Source organism: Hypomesus transpacificus, chromosome 15 (genome assembly GCF_021917145.1).
Source record: "Hypomesus transpacificus isolate Combined female chromosome 15, fHypTra1, whole genome shotgun sequence".
NCBI lineage: Eukaryota > Metazoa > Chordata > Actinopteri > Osmeriformes > Osmeridae > Hypomesus > Hypomesus transpacificus.
The window spans coordinates 5892617-5913840 of NC_061074.1; the positions used below are offsets into that span (position 1 = coordinate 5892617).

Below are 21224 nucleotides of genomic sequence, written 5' to 3' on the forward strand. Positions count from 1 at the left end.
CAACTCAACCGTATCCAATCACACCAAAGTATGATAGCTCGGATCAATGTTAGTTTTGTCTAAAACACGTGTCATGACACATGTTTTTGTGTCTGTTTCATGCAATTTTCAGTCCTATCCTGTTACTACTGACCTTAAAGTTCTCCAGTTATCTAGCTACGACTGGATATTATTATAATATATGTACAGTAAGTGTCAGTGAGCCTCATCACAATGCGAGGGGATTTATTATGAATCGGCCATAGAGATTAATTTAACCCAAAATATTTATTAAAATGCATTGAGAATGGCCATGTACAGTAGGCTACTGTTTGTGTGTATAGAAATAAACTTGTACAGTGCTGTTTATATCAAACTGACTTACCTACCACACCTTCAAAATCCAAAATAACATTTGTAACAAACTTGTGTTTGCAAAGTTTTAATGATGGTTTAATACAGAAAATAAAAAGACAGAAAGCAACACTTTCTGTTATTTAGAAAAAATGCTTGTGGGGGGAGGAAGGGGAAAATCAGTTGGATTGTGCTTGTATACGGTGGGTCATTGTGTGCCATATCCATTGATGAAACTCATGTTATGGTTTTTTTTTCCCTTCAACTGACATGAGAGCTGGATATCCTTACTCACTACAGCACTATTACATTACTTTCTTATGACTGGGACAGGGCATTTTTGGGGGCTTGTAAAATCAGTATACTACCAGAACTGTTTACAATTTGCAGACAGCTTAAATCAATCAATAAATAAATCAATAAATAATGCCACGGTTGATTCCATCAAGAAAGACTATTCTACCTAATGTGACCTTGTATATTCTGGTCCACTCCTACAAAGGTTTGAGGCTTACAGGGCTGTACCTTGATACTGGTCCCAAACTAAAAAAATTTGACCTGTAAGATTGTACTATCCAAACTTTTCAGATCTAACTAAACGTCTGGGGAGTGGGAGCTAGGAGGGAAGTTTTCTGACAAGTTCTTCAACCACATTTTTTGACTTGACGACCAACCATTACAATGAACACAGAAAGACCAAGAGTAAAAGTATAGATGTGAGTGATCGACAGCCTAGAAAGATTCCCGTGTCTAAGCCATGGTCAGAGTTCTGTGTCTAAGCCATGGTCAGAGTGGGTGTCTGAGTGCTCATGTGAGTCGAGATGCTCTTGCTTGTGAGTGTTTTTGTGGTTGTGGTCCGAGTGACTGTGGTCCAGGTGTTGTACCTCTTCGTCTTTCTCTCGGATCAGCTTCTCTGTGTCTGTGTCCGCCACACTCGGTACCACAGGGATGGGGAAGTCTGTTCCACTCTCCCTGGTTAGCTTACTGCAGAGGCAGACACATTGTATACAGGACATTCAAGTAGTTTAACAGGTGTGTTAGAGAGTCGCTGTGGTGCATGTTTGCATTACTGTAAGCGTTAGTCGGAATTCTAGGAGTGTGTGGGTGAGCGTGTGTGTGTGTGTTGGGGGTGGATGAGGGGCGTACTTGCGGTTGCGCTCCTTCACCACCATCCGGGTCATGCTCTGAATACACTGGGCTCTGTAGTTCTCATAGTGGGTCTCCCGTGTCACATCCTTCAGGTCCTGCATGTGTGTCCTCACCAGCATATTCCTCAGCTTGACAAAGTCACAGTGTGCAGAGTTTTCCACTGTTGAATGGGAGAGGGAATTTGTTAGGAAATGTGACAAACGCAGGTATACCCCTGATATGAAAATATAACGGACATGTTGGCTTTCATTAAAGCCAAAACATACACTACACTCGATTGATCACATAATTCCGATGACATATTATCACTTAATATTCTTCTTCAAATGAATGTCCAGACGGTGGTTACCTTCCACTATGCCCCATGGGTAGAGACGCCCCCTCACTCTCTTTCCCTTGGCCTCCACCACGGTGTTGCTGCCAATCACAGCAAATGGGATGCTGTCCTGTAGGAGAGGGAAGGACAGTGGATTTAGGGAAACAGATGTGTGATGAAGTGATGAAGAGCATGTCTGTTACCATTTCTCATGACCCAATGCCCTCCTTCCCCTTGGTCACTTTGCTTCCTTCTCTTACATCCTGTACACTCTCCATCCATCCACCCCAGACAGCACCCCTAATGTACCACCATTTTAAAACATAAGATTGATAGAAGTAGGAAGTAGCTGACTCTTCAAGGCTATGTAATCGTTAACATTGATGTAGTGGACATGTTATATTGCCCCCTGACAAACAAATCTCTTAACTAAGGAGTTATACCTCCATTTTAAAAGGGTTGTCAAGAAGGTTTATGAGTAGGTTAGTGAGTGGGTAGCGTAAGGTAGCATCGAGAGAAAGGATTACGTTTTGATTGTCTTTTCCATGAACGTAACCTATTTTGTTTTCACAGGTCACTAAGCTTTTCAATGAGCGACCAAGGATTTGAATGAATGTGGCATTATGTGCTGTTTTAGCTAAGTCATACATGATGAGATCATACATGGAACCTCGTACTGCTCTTAGAATTTAGATTGAAGGAAATGGCTCTGGATGATTCCGGTCGAGGTGAATCTGGTTTACCTTCAGTTCCTGATCCTGCTGCTTGAAGTCCTCATCCTCATCCGAGTCACAGTCAGGGAACTGGTAGATCTTGATCCCATACTGTTCTATCTCTTCTCGGATCTACAAGTCCGGTCAATGGAGGTGTAGAAAAGAGAGCAAAATGGAGCGAGGTTGCAATATAATGCAATAGGTTGGTTGAGGGGCAGTTCTATGGGCATATGTGAAGCCCTCTGTGACATGCTTGCGTGTAAAAAGGGCTATATAAATACATTTTGATTTGATTTGCAATGAAGTGTGATTTTCTTCAGGTATGGTATTTCAATAAAACACTGAGGGCCTCATTTACTAACAGGATTGCGGCCATTTCAGGCGTAAAATGGCGGGTAAAAACATAAAAACGTATTTACAAAAGCAGCGCACTTGAGTAAAAATGCAGATTACCGCTGCTGGGAGGGTATATCCCATCTCTTTGTGCCGCAAAGAGATGGGAGGTGTTATTCTTCCTTGTAACATGTTAATGTTAGCTGTAACTTTGTGAACCAATATTTCTATCTCCTGTTCGCTGAACCTTCTTTTTCTTTTCCTCGAATCACCTATGGTGGCAGTAACATGCAGGCGATTTCTCCTGTCTTTTAACAGCGCGCTAATTAACACTAAAGGGCGGAGTAAGGCGCTGATTGCCCGACGAGGATCTGCTTTGATAAATACCACACAAAATGTGGAAATACACGTGCGCTATTTGCAGTTGGGCAAAGGCGCAGATTAAGCTGCTGTCGAAATGTTTGTAAAAGAGACAGACTTGAATTGAGGATTGTGAGCCCAAACAGAAGAAGTCAAGGAGTCCAAGAAGTCACGGAGGGAATCACGTTTTCCCATAAATAGCATTACTTGTACAGTGGTTATATCATACCTTCATTTTCTTTTTCTTGACCTCAGTAGGGGTGAGTGTGTCTGCCTTTGCCAGTATAGGCACAATGTTGACTTTCTCATGCAGGGCTTTCATGAACTCCACATCCAGAGGTCTGAGACTGGAAGAGATGAACAAAAAACACTAAAACAGTCGCAGGGGTTACAGGGGTCAAATCAAATTGGAAAATGCCAAGACCAAAATAGCTATAGAAACATTGTGATAGTCCACACAATTTAATGATGACATAACAAAATGCATTTATAATTCGTCCATCCGTGGTTAGCCTCACAGTGGCCATCAGAGGGAGCTCTGTCCATGTCTATCTGGCTTTGCAGCGTCATAACTGTCCTAAAGATTTCCTCCCTCAATAAACAGTGGTGTGAAACGAAGCATTAACGTAGACAAAAGCACTGCATTAGCAATTACCATGGTGATTAGAGGGAAAGTTTTGCATTGCACCAGATATACATCTATCTATTGGTGAGTGAGGGTGGATTCATGCAATGCCTGCTACATTAGGAACATATAGGGCCTCATGCAACCTTTAAAGTATGTACTTGTATTCATGTACTTTTTTGCACATTCATATTCAAGTTAAGATGTGCAAGAAGGACACAATTATTATGGGTCAGTTTGTATGTGAATGGTTAGGAAGCAAGTGGTCTATTTATCCTATTATATCCTTCTAGTTAAGATAGACTGACTAGTTATCCTGACTAAATATGTTCCATTGCCTTGATCAGACCACCATTAGAGGCAATAGAACGACTGACAACTGATCAGTCTATTCACCTGCCAGTGAAAGTTAAACAGAGACTAGAAGGAAAGGGGTTAGCTTCACGGAATTAGCCTCTCAATCTATGCTGTACCCATGGCCGAACGGGGAGATAAAGTAGAGGCAGCAGTGCACACGGTTGTCCTGGATGTTCTTGCGGTTGAGGCCGCTCTCGTCCCTGAAGTACTGCTCAAACTGCTGGTCGATGTAGTCCGCCACCGACTTCCAGCTAGGGCGGGGGATACACAGAGACACACCAGCACTGAGGCAATGCAGGCAGACAGGCACCCTGCTAGTTGTTGTTTTAGTTCAATCATAGAGCTCTGGCTGAAACACTGTAGAAATGACACAAGTCATGTGACTGCAGAAATGGTCTAGTCCATGTGTATAGGCATTTTGCTTCGAGGACTGTGAATGAAAACCAATCATTTCACCATGATGAGTCAGTATCAGGAATTGTGTAAAAGTGCAATGACCAGGTTTTTGAATGTAAAGCTTCACAATGATAGACGTCATTCAGAGTAAGGATTTTTGACATGTACCATTCAGTGTTGTTGACAGCATCTCCAAAACCTGGGGTGTCCACAATCGTAAGCTTGAGCTTGACACCTTTCTCCTCAATGTCCACTGTGTGCTTGGTGATCTCAACAGTCTGAGTGATCCGTTCTGATCAAAACACACACAGAGACTGATGGCTACCAAAATACTAGAGCATCTTGGTAGCCAAGTTTGGACAAACGTCCCAAAGATTGCCTCACCTTCAGCATTGAGAAGCTTCCTGTCCTTGTAGAGGTCTGTGAGGAAGAGGCTATTGACGAGGGTGGACTTTCCCAGACCAGACTCTCCTTATACCAGAGTATGGAAAGGGAGAAAAGGAATCAATGTGGGAATTAGCAGAATATCAAACTTGTTTCCCCTCCTTTCCTTCCTACTCACCTGCAACCATGAGGGTGAAGTCAAAGCCCTTTTTGACAGATTTACGGTGCACCTGATTTGGAAGTGTGGCAAATCCTACATACTCCTTGTCTTGGTCCTGAAAAACAAAAACATACCATATTGATATCTCAGTGATTTCTTAAAGGAGACTGTACACTGAAGATAAGTCACAAGTGAGTAGAAACTTGCACAAAACCATATTCAATTATATAAATTGTACAGAGTTCGAACAATGCAATGTTCCTTCAACATATTCACAACCCCAAACCAATTTCAATTTTTAAAGCCAAATCCATGTCAAAAGAAAAGCAAGCAAACAGTCTTGCTTGAATGAAACCATTTAGCAAACCAACAACATTATATTATGTAAACAAAGAAAAATTGGAAAACCCATTTCAGGAACCCATAGCCTTTCAACCTCCATGGTCAGATGTATGCAGTCATGCCAAACCAATATAGCCTCTCCTTATATCATGATATTACGCTAATGAAGGTCCTTCAGCAGCAGCAGCCATACTAAAAGTCTCTTTCATCATTATCAAAGAAAAAATGCCAAAGAACAAGAAAAACACTGTTCAGTATTCAGTTTATACTGCCTTCAAATTTACACTCAGTGGTTTCATTTATGAAATAGATGCCGGGGCCTGAAATTACTTGGGGCGAGGGAGCTGCAAACTTATTGGAGGGTTTTCCCTCTCCTTGTCTCTTCAAAATGCCCCTGCAGTTACCTCGGACGTGTCGTACGGGTCAAAGCGGCCCCAGGGGCTCTTAGGCCTTGTAGGGCTGATAGGGGAAGACAGGTCATAGTCCAGACCGCCCAGCTGCAGTCTGGACTCTACACCTGGTTCTGGCTGTGCCCTGCCAGCCGTGGGTGGCCGCAAGAAGGTGGGCGTCCCCGGCGTATGGGGGTGGTCTTCCCCTTCCGCCTCCCGGTCCACTTGGTGCTCGTGGCCGGGATGGGGGTGGCCATGGCCCCCGTTCTGGTGGGGGTCTTGGAGGATGTTCTCCAGCTCTGAGTCTTCGGAGTGGCTTGAGTGCTGGGGGTGGACCAAGTGACGGTGCACAGGGATTGGGAAGGCAGTATAGAGAGATGGTGGTCAGGCAGGAAGGGATATTGAGATGGATGGAGGACAGGAGAAGATGGAACAGGAGAAACGGTAACAGGGGAGTTCAAGGATGAAAAGAAAGACGGAAATATAGATTGTTTTGAGTGGTTAGAGACAATATTAACGTTGTAAAGGTAAGCTTTGAGGTTAAACAAGTAAGAGAGATCATTAGTAGTTTGAGTACATTTATGGGTGGGCCTAGGTACAGTATCAAGGGGGCGGAAGAGATCCAAAGAAACAGAAAGGAAAGAAGATACCGATTGACTCAACTTTAACATAACCCACAGAAACTGAAAATCATTTCTGATGGGTTGATTTACGAGGTTCAAATGCAGCAGGAAGTAGATCAACGACTGGCGACTTGCATCAAGCCAAACCTCCACTTACTCACCCTGACCAACACAGATCAACCTAAACGAACCCGGACGCTTGAACTGCATTCTCATCATTTAGATGCCCTTTCTGACTTTGTTGGCAAAAGAAGGATATATCTGGTTGAACGTGTATGGCTGGATAAAGGATTGCCCGCATATTCACATTATAAATGTAACGTTAGAACAAAATCTAGATTATTTTTTTTTTTGAATTTTGCAGAATTGTACCATGACCATTACAGTTTTTCTCTTCCTCTTCCCAAGCCATAAGAGGAAACCAACTGAATAACAAAAGACAATACACACTATTCATGTGTTTAACGTATCGGTACACGTGAACGTACTTAGGTGTGCATGTTCTAGGTGGATGCTCAAGTTACCAAAAGCCTACTGGTTCAAAAATGCCTACAGGTTTCCCAGCTTGCTCCATGCTAAATAATGCAGTGGCATTGAGAGGGGTAGGGTAGAAGGCGATTCTGACTCCAGAGGACAAAAAAAATTGTAATTCAGGACAGCAAAGTATATAGGGCTCATATCTCTGTTCAATAATTAAGTTACTCTTTGTTGTGGAATTAAAGTGATGCTACAAATGCACAAAGATAATTTTCTATGCCTTCCAAACCCAATTTTACCAGACAAACCCATTTGTCTTTTCTTCAGTGAGCTGATAGTGACCTGTAAGAGGTTTGGGGGAGTGGGGTTCTGGGGCATGTTCTGGGTACCTGCTCGGCTTCATGGTCCCTGGTGTGGTCAGGGGACGGTGGGGCGGAGTACTGCTCGTCTGAAGATGAGTTAACCTCGTGGTCACTGTCCTCCATTGCCACTGGTGCTACAGTGCACTCTGCAATCTCCATCCAGAACGTAACATGCATTTGGAGTGGAGATGGAGGTGGGCAAGGACAGGGTGATAGGGGCAGTGAGGTGAGGGTTAGGGGCAAAGACCAATCCAAGAAGTGGCAAAAGTGTGAGTGGAAATGGTAGAACAAGTGGAGGGGGGTGGGACAGAAAACCAACAAAAAAAGAATAAATAAACCTGAAACAATGAATGACACAGACATCTGGATCCCTGGGTTCTGCCATAAAAATGTTTTGGTTTCGGAAGCCAGGATAAGGAAAAGGGCTGTCCACTTGAATAACACACAGAGTGGCTGAGCGCTTCATAGTGGAAAGTGCTGAAAGAATTGTGGGGACCGGCCATCTGCCATTCCAGCCAAGCATAGTGTTTTGCATTTGTGCCGTCACACTTATTGTAGGTTAAATGATTTAATTCTTCCTTTTGGATGGTTGAAACACAGCATTGTATGAGACATACGGATTCAGCTGCAGGTGTGCAACACACAGAATGTTTAGTCGTTTGTCGTCATTCAAGTGAACAAAATTCAGTTTACTTTCAACCTTCTCTATTCATTTGATGCACTATTCTTCCTTAAACGTATTATTCAAGGTTTCCCATGTAATCCGAACAAAGCTTTTCATGTTATCCCAACAAGGTTTTCAGAGTCATCCTCACAGCTTTAATTGCAAAAGGATTTTGTGCTTAGGGGCTGGAGGAAATGAATAGGTTGAAAGATTAGCGGGCCAATGACCTGTTTATCTCAGCCATGACCAAACTACATGATCAATGTTCAATCTATTCTGTAGTGCTGGACAGCCATGTGTCCCACTTCCAGAGGGAGTCAATAGAAGCCTTTGCCTACGCTGTTCCAAAGATGGAGTGTTGGTCATCCAGAACAGACATTTACACATAATCCTGTACTGAAAAACTGTTATATGGCCAATAATACACGGTGTTGACCAATCGTGTATTATTTTCAAGCTTGAGGGAAAACTTGGTCCCAATAAATACTGTCCCACTAGGTAGAATCAATCTGGTCAGTAAAGAGAGAATAGCTACAGGATCAAATAAATAAAAATTATAGTTCTACTTCACTTAAACAACAATATTAGAAAAATATTTTTAACAAACTGATCCTGTATTTACAACACATTAGGCCTAACTCTAATTGAATATATTAACTATACATTTATACATTTTTCCTAAATGGCAATGGAAAAACTCATTTTCCACATGGTCCCTGAATACATTTTCCACAGAAATAAACTATACCTCCACCAAAAGATAACCTCACCTGCCTTCTTGTAGTACCTTGCCTGTGGTAACCTTTACAGACAGCCTGGAATTCTACCTCTGTGGAACCAATGTTTCAAGCCCTCCCCACGAGCCGGTGCGGGAGATGGCCAGAACCTTGTGCTTATATATGGCCTCCGACCCCCCCCCCCCCCCCCCCCCTCCCAACACCAGGACACAACGTCCTTCAGCCCCATCGAGCTGTCCCACTGCCCCGGGGAAAACCATCATGAGTATTGACACACCAATACAGTATCACACCATGCTTCGTTACTAAACCAATGCTGTGGCAGTACCACCTACACGTCATGGGGAGTGGTGCGTATAATAGTACATTACCACTGAGTTTTAAGTTCTCCATGAGTAAGCCAAAAGCACTAACTGGGTCATGTCATTATGTATTACACTATACTGGAGTGGACTCATCTGACTATCTCCCTAATGTTACAGAGCAAAAATAAATAAATTAGGCCTAACTCAACAAAACCAAAGTGACAATTACCTCAAAGCCCCGGCAATATTATGCATGACTGTGGTCAGGTAGGATTCTCATTTTACACTTAGTAAACCCAAGTTTGTCGACTAAGCAACAATAGAGCCGTTTCCCTTCACGCATAGCACTATTTCAGCTTTCAGGTTACTAGAGTGTGTGATTATCTGTGTTATAAAAGGCTAAGGAGCGTTCGAGCCACAACTGAGAGGGATTTAAGATGAGTTTAAGGGATTTCGCTGCAGACAGATTTCCCCCCTTCCTTCGCCTGTGCTGGTTGCCAAATACAAAACCTAGCCTCTCGAGTTCTTCATCCGACACTATGACACAGTCAAAAGGGAACATTTGAGACAGCATTAAACCACTTGTATGTCTACAGAAATTTCTGATTCTCACAGAATGCAACCCATCCTAGCACCAGATCTCATAGTATCCTACAGCTCACCATCCAGACCAAAACAGAGGCACCAGATCCTTGAATATGTTGGTTTATTTAGGCTCAATCACTCTGCCTTGCACCACCAAGGTCTGCCTAGAAGAATGATGTTCTAAATGTGAACCATGGCAACATCCAAAGAAAACGTAATTATATAGGCTACTCAGGATAAACTCAGATATTAATCTTTATAGGCATCTATTATTGGAGAAAATATGTGGGAACTTTCTCATATGGCTTTTTGTTAAAACACTTTTGGGCTTTGATGTGTTTACTATGACTAAAATATAATTTGATAGTCACACCAATCACGTCACTACTTTACAAACATGCGAGGTAGTAACCTCAAACTACATTTTGTAATTGAGAATTGGTCAATTTATAAATCTAAAATACACTGTCATGAACCACCCAACAACACTATCCATTTGTCGATAAGCTTACAGTGACTAGCTCAAGCTAACCATTGGAGGTAACTACGTTTGCTGCTTGGAGAATACACACTACAATCCCATTCAGACTGGAGGTCAACACATGAGAGGAAAGACACTTGGATCAGACTACTCAGATCATTTACTGCTTTACAAACTTGACAGAGAGCATTGCAGAGCCCCCATCCACCCTCTGCCTCTGCTTTGGACAATCCTCCTCTAGAGAATTACATAACATGTATGACCAACCTCTGAAATATCAATGTAGTTGCTTCTTAATCTCACACATTGATTTGTGCAGCTAAAACACAGGAGTTAAGTAGGCTAAATGACTTTCTCTAGAGTGCACAGTAGAGGGCCTTCTGGGGCCTGAACCAGTTCATTAGGTAGGCCTAATTGCTGCTTCTTTCACTGCCATTTATTCAGGGGAAAAACATTGCATTTAAAAAACCAAACATACCATTTCTAATATTAATACAGGCATGCTAACAGTGTTTGCATGCCTGTAATCGCAAGGCATGCAAACAGTGCAAACAGTGTTTGCATGCCTGGGTTAGGCCAAGGCCAACACAGCATTTTGGTTTCAAAAAGGTGAGTCTCACCTAAAGGTGAGGAGTTTGCATGCCTGATTAATAGGGTATCGCCTCTATGCAACTAAAGATGAACAGATCATGGTACTCGTGTTTCAACTGAAACAAGCACACAGGGAGATAAAGCAGTCGTAATGTAGTGGTGTTCAGACTATATAAACCTACTGGTTCAAGTCCAAGGTGGCAGACTGTCAAAGCCCTTGAGCAGAGCACTTAACTGGAACTGCATCTTGGTGTAAAAAAAAAAGCACAGATCTAATTCAACTTGACAGCAGAATACTGCAAATGAAAATCCAGCATTAGCCATTTCATTGAAAACCTGACCATCTAAGACATTATCTCATAACTACAGGAGTTGTGGAGATGGAATTCCCTGTTTTTCATATGTAAGTAGCTGGCAAGGTGAAAGCAACAACTTGCACATTACAAGAAGTTTGGAGGAATCAAATTATCTTTAATTAATTCTAATAACCTCTTTGAAGGGCATGTTGTGGACCATTTCACATACTTATTGAAGAGTATTTACCTCTAGGGTAGCTTCAATCATCTCAAAGAGCCCATTGTAGATTTAGCATCAACTCGGCAGAAATGGGAAGCCATTATGGGAAGTGGGAAATGGGAGAGGAACTTTCTGAGGTACTTAAAGGTTGATGGTTTGCCAGAATTGGTCTCCGTGAAACAATTAAAGTAGGCTACATGAAACCAAATTCTATGTAAACAGCCATGCGGCTGGCAACAATACTCTGCTTTGTTAATGTTGGAACACAGTTGCAAGTTATGAGTGCCACATTGCTGAGAGATGATGTGTAGCATGTATTGTATGCGGCCCTTAGAGAACATCCACTTAGCTCTCTATGACATGGGAAATGCAACAGAGACAGCTGAAACAAAGTAACAGTGCAGTATTTTGCTATTGACACTTGGATGAAAGCTGATTTCAACCTTAAGGAAGTCCTAAATCGCAGAATTATTTGTACCCTGGATACAATGATGATGGTACATGACTCTGCTTCTAGAGGGATCTGAACCACACTACACTGTGGATGAACAGGCCTTTTAAAGAATGTGAATTTCTCCCATTGTGAAGGAAACAAGTACTTCACAACATCCGTGTAAAACTCAAGTTGTGTTCTACTGAGAAGACAAGGCTGGGCCAACTCTTACCCATACCTATGGAGGTTTTAATCAAGCACTTTTATTGAAGCGATGCTGACCATTCATCAACCCGCATTCAGCTTTCATGGTCAGAGTCTGATTCCCAAGCTAGTTCCGTGTAGAATGTCAATGCGGTGGAATGCTAGGCTAGTGAGGGTTCCTAGTTGCTCACTGAATGGCAGGTGGTGAAGTGAGCATGTGTGCTCTGTGTGAATGCTGTAGTTGTTTAGATCAGTACAGCAGGGCCCTGTGTGAGGCTGCACACAGAGAGAGAGAGAGAGAGAGAGAGAGAGAGAGAGAGAGAGAGAGAGAGAGAGAGAGAGAGAGAGAGAGAGAGAGAGACACAGAGACAGGGAGAAAGAGGAGAGAAGAGGGAGACATGCACATAGGGGTGCTATCATAGCACTACATAAACATACAGGGGAAGAAAGATCCAGAAATACCATGTAGTGCTTCACTCAAACCCGAGCAAAGCACCAACACTGTGAACCCAGACACCTTCCCTCGAGATGACACGATGAAGAAGAGATAAAGAAAGATGACTCACACTCACTGCTCCATTCAAGTACGATTCACTGAGGAGAATTAGCAGCATATTCTTTCACTGTAAAACCACTGTGTCTCTCTGCCCAATAATGTACTGCAGGCCTTGTGGTGCTGTCAATTACAGCCAAATGGTAACATGCAGACAGCCGCACTCTCCAAGTCTGTGCACTCTCCCCACAGCATTAAAGTCCTCCACCTGATCAATAGAAACATCTTAGAGAACCCAGACAGAATACAAACAATAGTCATCAGACCACAGGCACACAGCTGGGGTGCCAAAGGCAATAAAACATGGCAACAACAAGCACCATGTGTTTGGAGTCATGGGAAATGGGCCATTCCTAGCACATCTCATTAAAGCCCAGTTGAGAGATATGTTGACTGATGCAAAATAATGTTTGACCAGGAGAGTGTAAGCAGCCTGGTATGTGTCCAGATGAATGGCTGACACTGTGTATTATCATGGCGCTGCATCACTGAAAGTCATTCACAGACATGTGTTCAGGGAAAACCTTGCAGTGAAAAAGCTCTATTAACTAGCCTGTAGGTTGGAGTAGAGAAGTAAACACCCGCAGACCATTACTTCAGACAAAACACACAGTCGCTGTCACACTGCCTCAGACAAACACACGCACACACACACACACACACACACAAGGGACAAACAGCTAAACACACAGGCCTACCTCCGAATCGCTGTTTGTTTCAGAGTTTGCTGCCATATTCTCCATTCAGGCCCCAACGGTATGCAAATAGATGCTGCCAATAAGACCAACCAAATAAAGAGGTGGACTAAATACTAATCTACAGGCCTTGAGAGCTTCTCAGTCCTGCTGTTGCTTCCCCACTCCCAACAAGAGCTCATTATGGACTCCCTTGCTCCATCCTCTCCTATCAAATGTCTTGAAATCTGCATAACCACATCCCATCCTCTTGGGATGATGCTGAAATAGACACACCCCTTGTCTGGATGCCATCGTCTCTTGTGTGGCACATATTTGCATAACCCCACCCCTTCCCCAGTTCTGTCCATAGTAAGGCGAGTATGTAGATAAGATGCATCTGCGGCGGAGGCTGCTGCTGCTGCCAGCATTATCTGTCCTTCCTCCAGGAGTCAGGAGAGGCGCATGCTCAAATGTATTACAACATCTGCCTGTTGCCCTCTGTCCTCGTTTTGCAAAGCCACATCTGTGATCCCCAAAGCACATCCACTGCTGCTACCACCCCGCTCCAAAACAAAAGCATGTGAGAAATCATCAACGGTGAGCCTACAGCTCTGTGGTTCCACTGCTATGATCAAACTCTGGTGTCTCAGAGCACATCCTCTGCAGCCTGCAGACTGCACTCAACACTCTGGCACTGTTCCCACACTCCCAACCCTCTGCCCCCCCCCTCCCCCCCCCAACCTCCAACCCCAGGCCTGTCAGCTGGTGGTACCAGGGCCAGAATGGCACTGCGACACAGCACTGGACAAGTTCTGCCAGTGTGTGTATGTGTGTGTGTGTACACATTACATGCATTTGTGAGGGAGACAGACTGTACGATGGAGAAAAAAACACAGATGTAGACCAATGCACTAAAGCTGCAAATCACCATGAACATAGAAACATATATACATTAACTAAACTGGCTTAGTTTGTGTCACTGAAATGGGCCACAGTACAAAGGTTTCCCATAATCTGGCAGGGAGGCCACGCATGGCTTGTCCACTAATAATCCTCATTCTTGGGGAATGAGGATTTTGAGATTATGCTATCCCCTTGTGGCTCGTGTAGAGTGATGGCTTTAGGTTTAATGAATAGACACCATGGAAAGACGTTGTATTTAGTCAAATTTCCTATCCAGCCTTTCCCCCTGTCCTTTGTTAAAGGCAGACCAGGAGTGAACAGGCAGGAATAAGATCCTCAGTAACAGTCTCATACAGTAGGTTAACAAGTTCACTTAAACGTCCCTGGACTAAAACTGGCAAAGTAGGCTAAGTGGCACAGCTCCGCTTCTAATTTGATGGTGAGGAGCAATGAGCAAACAATTAAAAAACGGTTAATAACTATATTAGAAATTAGAAAACACTAAGAGTGATATACTTTTAGGGAGTTTTCTTATTACTTTCCAGACGAGTCACAGGACAGGAAAAGCCTTCACCCTTCTCAGACACACTGTGGGGTGTTTATTGTCAGACTACGACTGGATCACTGTAAATCACAACCAGATTCAAATCTAGAACCCTTAGGCTTATTCCTTTGCACAAAGCACTTCATATGTAGAAAACCTGAGTATCTCTATGTATGGGCTGAAGGCAGAAAAGGATTCCATTCTATGTAGATACCAGTTTACACACAGACTTGAGTAGAGTGCCCGGTTTCCTGTGGCGTGGTTGAGTACTTCCTGTTTGGAAAGATAGTGTCTGGTCAGAGGGTTCAAGGACCTCCTTAATAACCTGCTCTGCTGTTCCCTCATAAGTAACAGGTCATCAGGATTTTCTGAGGGGTCTGAAAGAGCCCAAGGGACTGATTTGAAACACACACACACGGTCTTTCTAACACACACATACACCCAAGGAAAACTAGACAAGACAAATGCGGTCTTTACAGCTCTGCGGAGGATATTCACGAACATAATTAAAAAGCCTGCCGTATCCTTGTTTACATTGTACAACAATCTGGCAAAGGGCCAGAGTTGTCGTCATGGTCTCCCTAATAAACTTAACATAGAGATCTGAGCCAATGATGGAATTCCCAAAGCCCCAAAATGGCTCCTGTCAGTGGCAGGCTCTCAGGAGTCTGGCCTCCTAACTGGAATCCAAATAAAGATCAGCTATGCGGCAACGAGGGGCCAGTTTGGTGAGGTCCTAGCGAGTGTCCCTGGCAGCTCTAGGGACTGCACGGTGCATTGAGACATTTTCCATGATGACACACGCATTATCATCATCAACGCCGTGCCCCATGGGGACCAAGAGTTATCTGGGGAGAGAGGGTGGCGCCATCTGGTGCCCTTGACAACAAACAGCTTTTCTGCCAGTGTCACTGTACTCATCACTTTCGACTATACTTACACTTGCACACTTGTGTGATCTCCGGAAAAACACAGAATCTCATTCAACAAAATCCTGAATCAAACCATGGCCCTGCTATAGAGTACAACACATTGAGATTCAACATAGCTGAACAAACTTTACCTACACATGATCACATTCATCGGCAAACAATTGCAATGCACATGCAGTAGCTTGCACTGCAAGCTCACAAAAACACATGAAGCACCTAGTACACAAGCGCAACTGATCCCTCAAGCATGGGTCAGTCATGTGATGTGCGTGTCGGACTAAAGCGGAACAAGAGAGGAATTCCAGATGCTTTGAGACCAAATTCATGAATTGCTAACAATTCACTTACAGAATACACCCTTCAACGTACACTTGGGTTGTTTTCAACTCGCATCCTTAAGTGCACTGACCACTTTTCCGAGCGTCAAAGTTGTTTCTCACTCAACCCCCTCATAAGCAGTAACCTACCGGCTGCCTCTGTGTGAAAGAATAACACAGAGGCTCACAAAAGCGCTTAGTGGCGAGCCTACACTTCCTACACTTCCTCCTCCATTCACTTAAGGCCCTTTATCTGACCCAGCTAAGCGCTTCTGTTGGAACGAAGTGAAGAATTCCCTCTCTGCTTTGTTTTTTCCCCCCTCGAAGTGGCGGCGTGGTGAAACAATCGCCTTGTGAGGTTCTGGTGAGGAGGTGTTTTCGTGGTCAGTGGGCTTCGAGAGAGGAAGAGGCCATTGAAGATGTAGAGAGGTGGAGGGGAATATTCCTTATCTAACTCCAAGCTCCAAAACTCACATTCCAGTGGAATAACAAAGTGGTCGAGTGAGATGGATTTAACACTGGTGAACTACACATGGTTCATAAGAAACGTTAATTGTATTTGTCGTTTGTGTTTGCTGAGGGTATGAATACACAAGTTATGTGTGTCATCGACACAGAAATGTTGCATGAGGCTGATCACTAAACCACCAAAATCCAGAAAGAGACAAACTGAAAGGTTGTCTAGTACCCAACCAGGCCTCCGCTGTGTAGCAGCCTTGGCAGTTATCCCCGTTACTGGGCAAAGAAGGACAGTTCATACCCTGTCATCCATGGCTCCTCCAACCTCCGTAACATGTCACTACCCAGCTTGGGCTCTCTCCTGCCGGAACTCAGCCCACTGTGCTGGTGACCAAACGCAGAGCCAAATTATACCTCTACGCACAAGAGCTGTGATTTCCAGCTATGCTAAAGGCTGCCTGGGACTTATTTTAGCCACTTAACATTTGCTGATGTCTCCTGTGGGAGCTACAAAGAAATGAACAAAGAATTTGCACACACAACCATAGAAAGCCATATGGCATGTCTGACTATGCTATTCAATAATTTAATTGTTTGGTGTTGCTGCACGATTTATGTTTCCCATCCCTTTTCCATGGTGACGGGTTAAGAAAATAACACCAGAGCAATCATTACTGCCCCATTAGCAGAGCCATATGGATGCTGGGCTGCTACTCTGCTACTCTGTAGGTCCGCACAGCTAAGCAGGTTTAAACCCTTTATCAAAAAGCATGATCTTGTTCAAGCAAATTCACAATCACGCTCCAGTCAAATGCCACTATGTCTTCATAAGTCAGGTAAAACATTCTTCAACTTAATTACAGACGTCACAACAAAAGGTCTGGGCTTCCTTTTTATCTTAAATAATTGCCCTTCAATTATACTTAAACCTTTGACAGACCAGCTTTTCAGACTACTGGTTTTACTATTCGCCCCGTGCAATTAATCAAAGCGATTATCCCATCTATTGGATTTCAGTGACCCACAGATTGCTGTAAAATTGAGTTAGGTAATTACTTTCTGATCCCCTCCAAAAAAGGCACCTATGTTTGAACCTGCAAGAAAAAGTCTGGGATCTGCTGGGCCAAACCACTTGGGAAGGGAGAACCGTTTTGCAGATGACACCTGAGAAATGAAAAAGCACACCAGACAAAACAAGCTGAACATCTGTTGGGTAGTGAACTACGTCTGCCCCTGTGAGAGGCAGGTCAGACTGCGGAGGTTTTCCCTCTGTTACACAGAACTCCAACCTGCCTGTCCATCTCTCTCATTATGTGAACATGAAACCACCTTGTGTGATTTCATGCTCCCTGAGGCCTTTTCAAAACGTTAAACGAGAGGACAGAGTCAATTAGGAGTGAATGATCACAGGAACAGTGTTGCAGTTGTACGGTGAACATGTTCAATAAGATAAACGAGTACAGTGGTTGGACTGGACTTCCTGTCTTGGTCAGAAGCCGTTCTCATCTACAGTAATTAAACTGAAAAAATAAGGTGATTAAACCCAGACATGAAGGAGCCTACTTTCTTAAACTAACAATGTTAGAAACTGTAGATGATGTTCTTAATACACAAAAAGCCACCAAGACACGTTATTCAGAAAGCTTTATAGATCTTGAGAAGTCTTCATTTTGGAGGGAAATTGTATACATTTAGTCATTTAGCAGACGCTCTTATCCAGAGCGACTTACAGTAAGTACAGGGACATTCCCCCCGAGGCAAGTAGGGTGAAGTGCCTTGCCCAAGGACACAATGTCATTTGGCACGGTGGGGAATCGATCCGGCAACCTTCTGATTACTAACCCGACTCCCTCACCGCTCAGCCATCTGACTCCCATACGTATACTTATACGGTCACAGATCTTCAGATCTGGCAAGCTGCTTCATGTCAAAAGCCAACGTTTTCCTCAGCAACACATTATTGACACACAAGAACTCACAACTCCCCCTAAATACGGCATAATGGGCCACTGGGCCAGCCAAACTGTGCAGCCAGCAATATAAAAAGGCTTTTCAGGATCAGTATCTGTCTGCAGCAAAGTACCTCTGCAGGCAAGCACTACCACCATTAAAAACAATTCCATTGCTGCTAAGGTGCGCTAAAAACTACCCACTCATGAAAACAGCCTACTAGCTCAGCAGCACGTGCACACAAGCAGGCTCAAAATCACGCTCACAAGCACACACACACAAGCCTAAAATTGTACGAGTCTACAAAGGAAATCCATCCTTATTTTTCCCATTCTGGATCGGTGTTGTCCTCCTATGTCATGGGTGTTCCATCCCTAAAGTGTATCCACTCATCTATCATGTCATTATGTCATTAGAGAGAGCTGAGAGCTGAAGCCAGGGCAGACGGCTGAGGGCCCAGGCAGGGCATCAGAGGAGCACAACACACTGCACCCGACAAGCTGAGGCTTTAGGGAAAACATTTACAATACTTTTGTTTTTCCAAATCCATTTTATTTCCATGGTAATACACTCTTATTACCATTTAAGTGCTTACTAATCATAAATTGGACTTTAACGTCTGGTTGAGTTTTTGCATGGCACAGGACCTGGTACAGAACAACAAAGTACAAGGTCAATTGTCAATCTCGGATCCTGGATGTGTCCTCCAGTTTAGGTACAGATTCAGATAAGGATCACCGTCTCTCCATCGTCCACTAGCACGATTAAGGGCCACTATTGGCCCTTGACAATATTAGTCTTATCCAGCTCCTTGTCTGCGCTAGTTGGATCTGGAGTAAATAGCATAATGAATATTTGAACGATATATGCAAGCCATATTCCCATGTCCAACCTAGATCATGTAAAGGGGTCCTTAATTCATACATAGTATGAGAACGAACAGGTCTCAACAGTAGACAATGATGAAACAGCCAAGGACTAGGTCTAGGTTGACCGTTGCAGGCAGTTGTAGAGTTAAATAAACCCTTATGAAGTGGGAGCCCATCTTATAGAGGACTATAGAGTTCCAAATCAGTGGGGAACACCTTCAAGCTGAAATCCAGGCAAAATCAATTACATTAACGATGCCAAGTTAAAATAAGCAGGCTTCGTATAATTTAAAGTACCACCAAGTGTCTACCCTCTCAAGTTTACTCTTGTTTAAAAGCAGTTTTTCATCCTGTCTGATATCTGACCCCTTGCTTCCTGTTGCTTCTCTTGGAGCGTCTGGGGTCATCTCCCTAGCGGCCTGCCTGTTCCAGGGGTCAAATCCCTGGTGGACGAAGGTCATGTTCATAATGAGGCAACTGAGTGACATGCTGCACTATTCAACTTGGCTTTGGGCTCCTGTGATTGACAGTCTAGACACCACAATAGAACCACCCCTCCGCTTCGATTGCCTTTATATTTGACAACAGCATCAGCAGGGCGATGCAAGATTTTACTTATTTGGCATCCAAGCCTTTGTCAGGGGGCAATGTATGTACATCTGGGCTTCACCTGTGACTAGAGCATAATCACAAACATGTGGCCCTGGCTGTCAATGTGTTGTTTCTGATGGATGTGAGACTTTCGTTTTTGCGTGCACATTCTCAAGATTGCCATGCGTTTACATCCTTACAGCAGCCTAACTGTAAACCTGCTGCCTGATCCAATATAGGTTGAATACATAACTCTGGGAGATGCTGAGCTGCACACCACCCATGTGCAGCTTGTAACCAGAGAAATACGCATTCATTACAGTAAGTGCCTCACTTCCGAACTGTCCAGGTAATTATACTGCATGGATCTATGGACTAATCCCACATCTGTACCAGCAGGCAATGAATACCCACTGTGGGCACTCCTCTGGGGAAGGGCATTGCTGACCTAGCCTCTAATGTCTACTGGAGTGAATTGTCCACTTCCTCCTAATCTCTTGGCCCGTCTTCCCCATCATCTCAGCTTCCTGCTGTAAACACTCTGATCTCAGCCACTCCTCTAATCTTGGTCTACAAAGTACACACACCAGAAAAGGCCATATGGAAGCAACAAACCAACACGTGCCCCAAAACACATGCATGGTGTTATACATTGACGACATCTGAACTTTCGACAGCATCTGATTCTCATCTATGCCCCTATTTTTTTTAAAGCTGATCTCGAAAAGACTTCAAACACACAACCTCCCACAGTATATACCAACCAGCTACCCTTCTAAGGGGGTACAGTTTAACACACACTCTAAACACTTCCCATGTCTGTTACAGCAAAGGCCCATATAACTAAACGGCCAACAAAATCTCTAGTCTGTCGTGTTGACCTTAGCCTATGACCTTAACCATAAAGTCTATACTAAATTATACACTGTCGATGCCACATAAGAAAGCATTTATTGTTTATTCCTACTGATACACGGAACATCCACAAAGATGGAGACAGAGACAGAAACCCAGACAGACAGGGCAGGGAGGAAACCACAGAGATATCGTCTGGCTGAAATGTCACAGCATTGTGTTGTGCCCTCTAATGAGCAAAGGAGGCTGGTTAAACTGTCCTTTACAGCTAGACTGTCCTCCAGCACAGCAACGCACTGTCCAAATCCTTCCCTCTGTCCATCGCAACACAAACGACACACTACATGCACTTACCATGCTGCCCTGCAGACACAACACACACGTCTAAGTCACTAACAGGGCCGGTGAGCCAGGCGCTCCAGGAATGTACAGACAAATGATTTTATCTCTACAGCCTTTTTACAACTACATGCATCGTGCTACAGAAGAGGGAGATACAGAAGATTACAAAAATTGAGTGAGACACAGACAGGAGAGGAAGGAGAGAGAGAGCTCTGGTTAATGGGATCAAGCTTACTCCAGTACAATAGACTTCAGGAAATACCAGCAGGAGCTGAGAATAAAGTGGACACACAGCAGAATTGACACACACACACACACACACAGATTCAACCCTTTGAGTATAAAGTTTAAGATCAAATGCCTCCCAGGTTCAGTCTTTATCCTGTAGAATCTATAG

General features: G+C 43.7%; 1 protein-coding gene across 5 annotated transcripts in view; it reads right to left on the bottom strand.

Annotated features, from left to right (window-relative positions):
• sept4b (septin 4b) overlaps positions 1 to 21224 on the bottom strand; it is a 40837-nt gene that overhangs the window by 2165 nt on the left and 17448 nt on the right. Inside the window, exons 1-12 of one of the 5 annotated variants that reach the window (XM_047035558.1) lie at positions 8754 to 8848; positions 7347 to 7472; positions 5873 to 6181; positions 5145 to 5241; positions 4967 to 5053; positions 4751 to 4874; positions 4303 to 4437; positions 3434 to 3551; positions 2542 to 2643; positions 1832 to 1928; positions 1480 to 1642; positions 1218 to 1317 (exon numbers count right to left, since the gene is read on the bottom strand). In XM_047035558.1, the coding sequence (XP_046891514.1) occupies positions 1218 to 1317; positions 1480 to 1642; positions 1832 to 1928; positions 2542 to 2643; positions 3434 to 3551; positions 4303 to 4437; positions 4751 to 4874; positions 4967 to 5053; positions 5145 to 5241; positions 5873 to 6181; positions 7347 to 7442 (1428 nt within the window). In that variant the 5' untranslated portion in view covers positions 7443 to 7472; positions 8754 to 8848. Of the gene's footprint in view, positions 1 to 1217; positions 1318 to 1479; positions 1643 to 1831; positions 1929 to 2541; positions 2644 to 3433; positions 3552 to 4302; positions 4438 to 4750; positions 4875 to 4966; positions 5054 to 5144; positions 5242 to 5872; positions 6182 to 7346; positions 7473 to 8753; positions 8849 to 13086; positions 13293 to 21224 lie in introns of those variants that run through there. The other 4 variants (XM_047035556.1, XM_047035557.1, XM_047035554.1 and 1 more) reach the window with 4 other exon arrangements.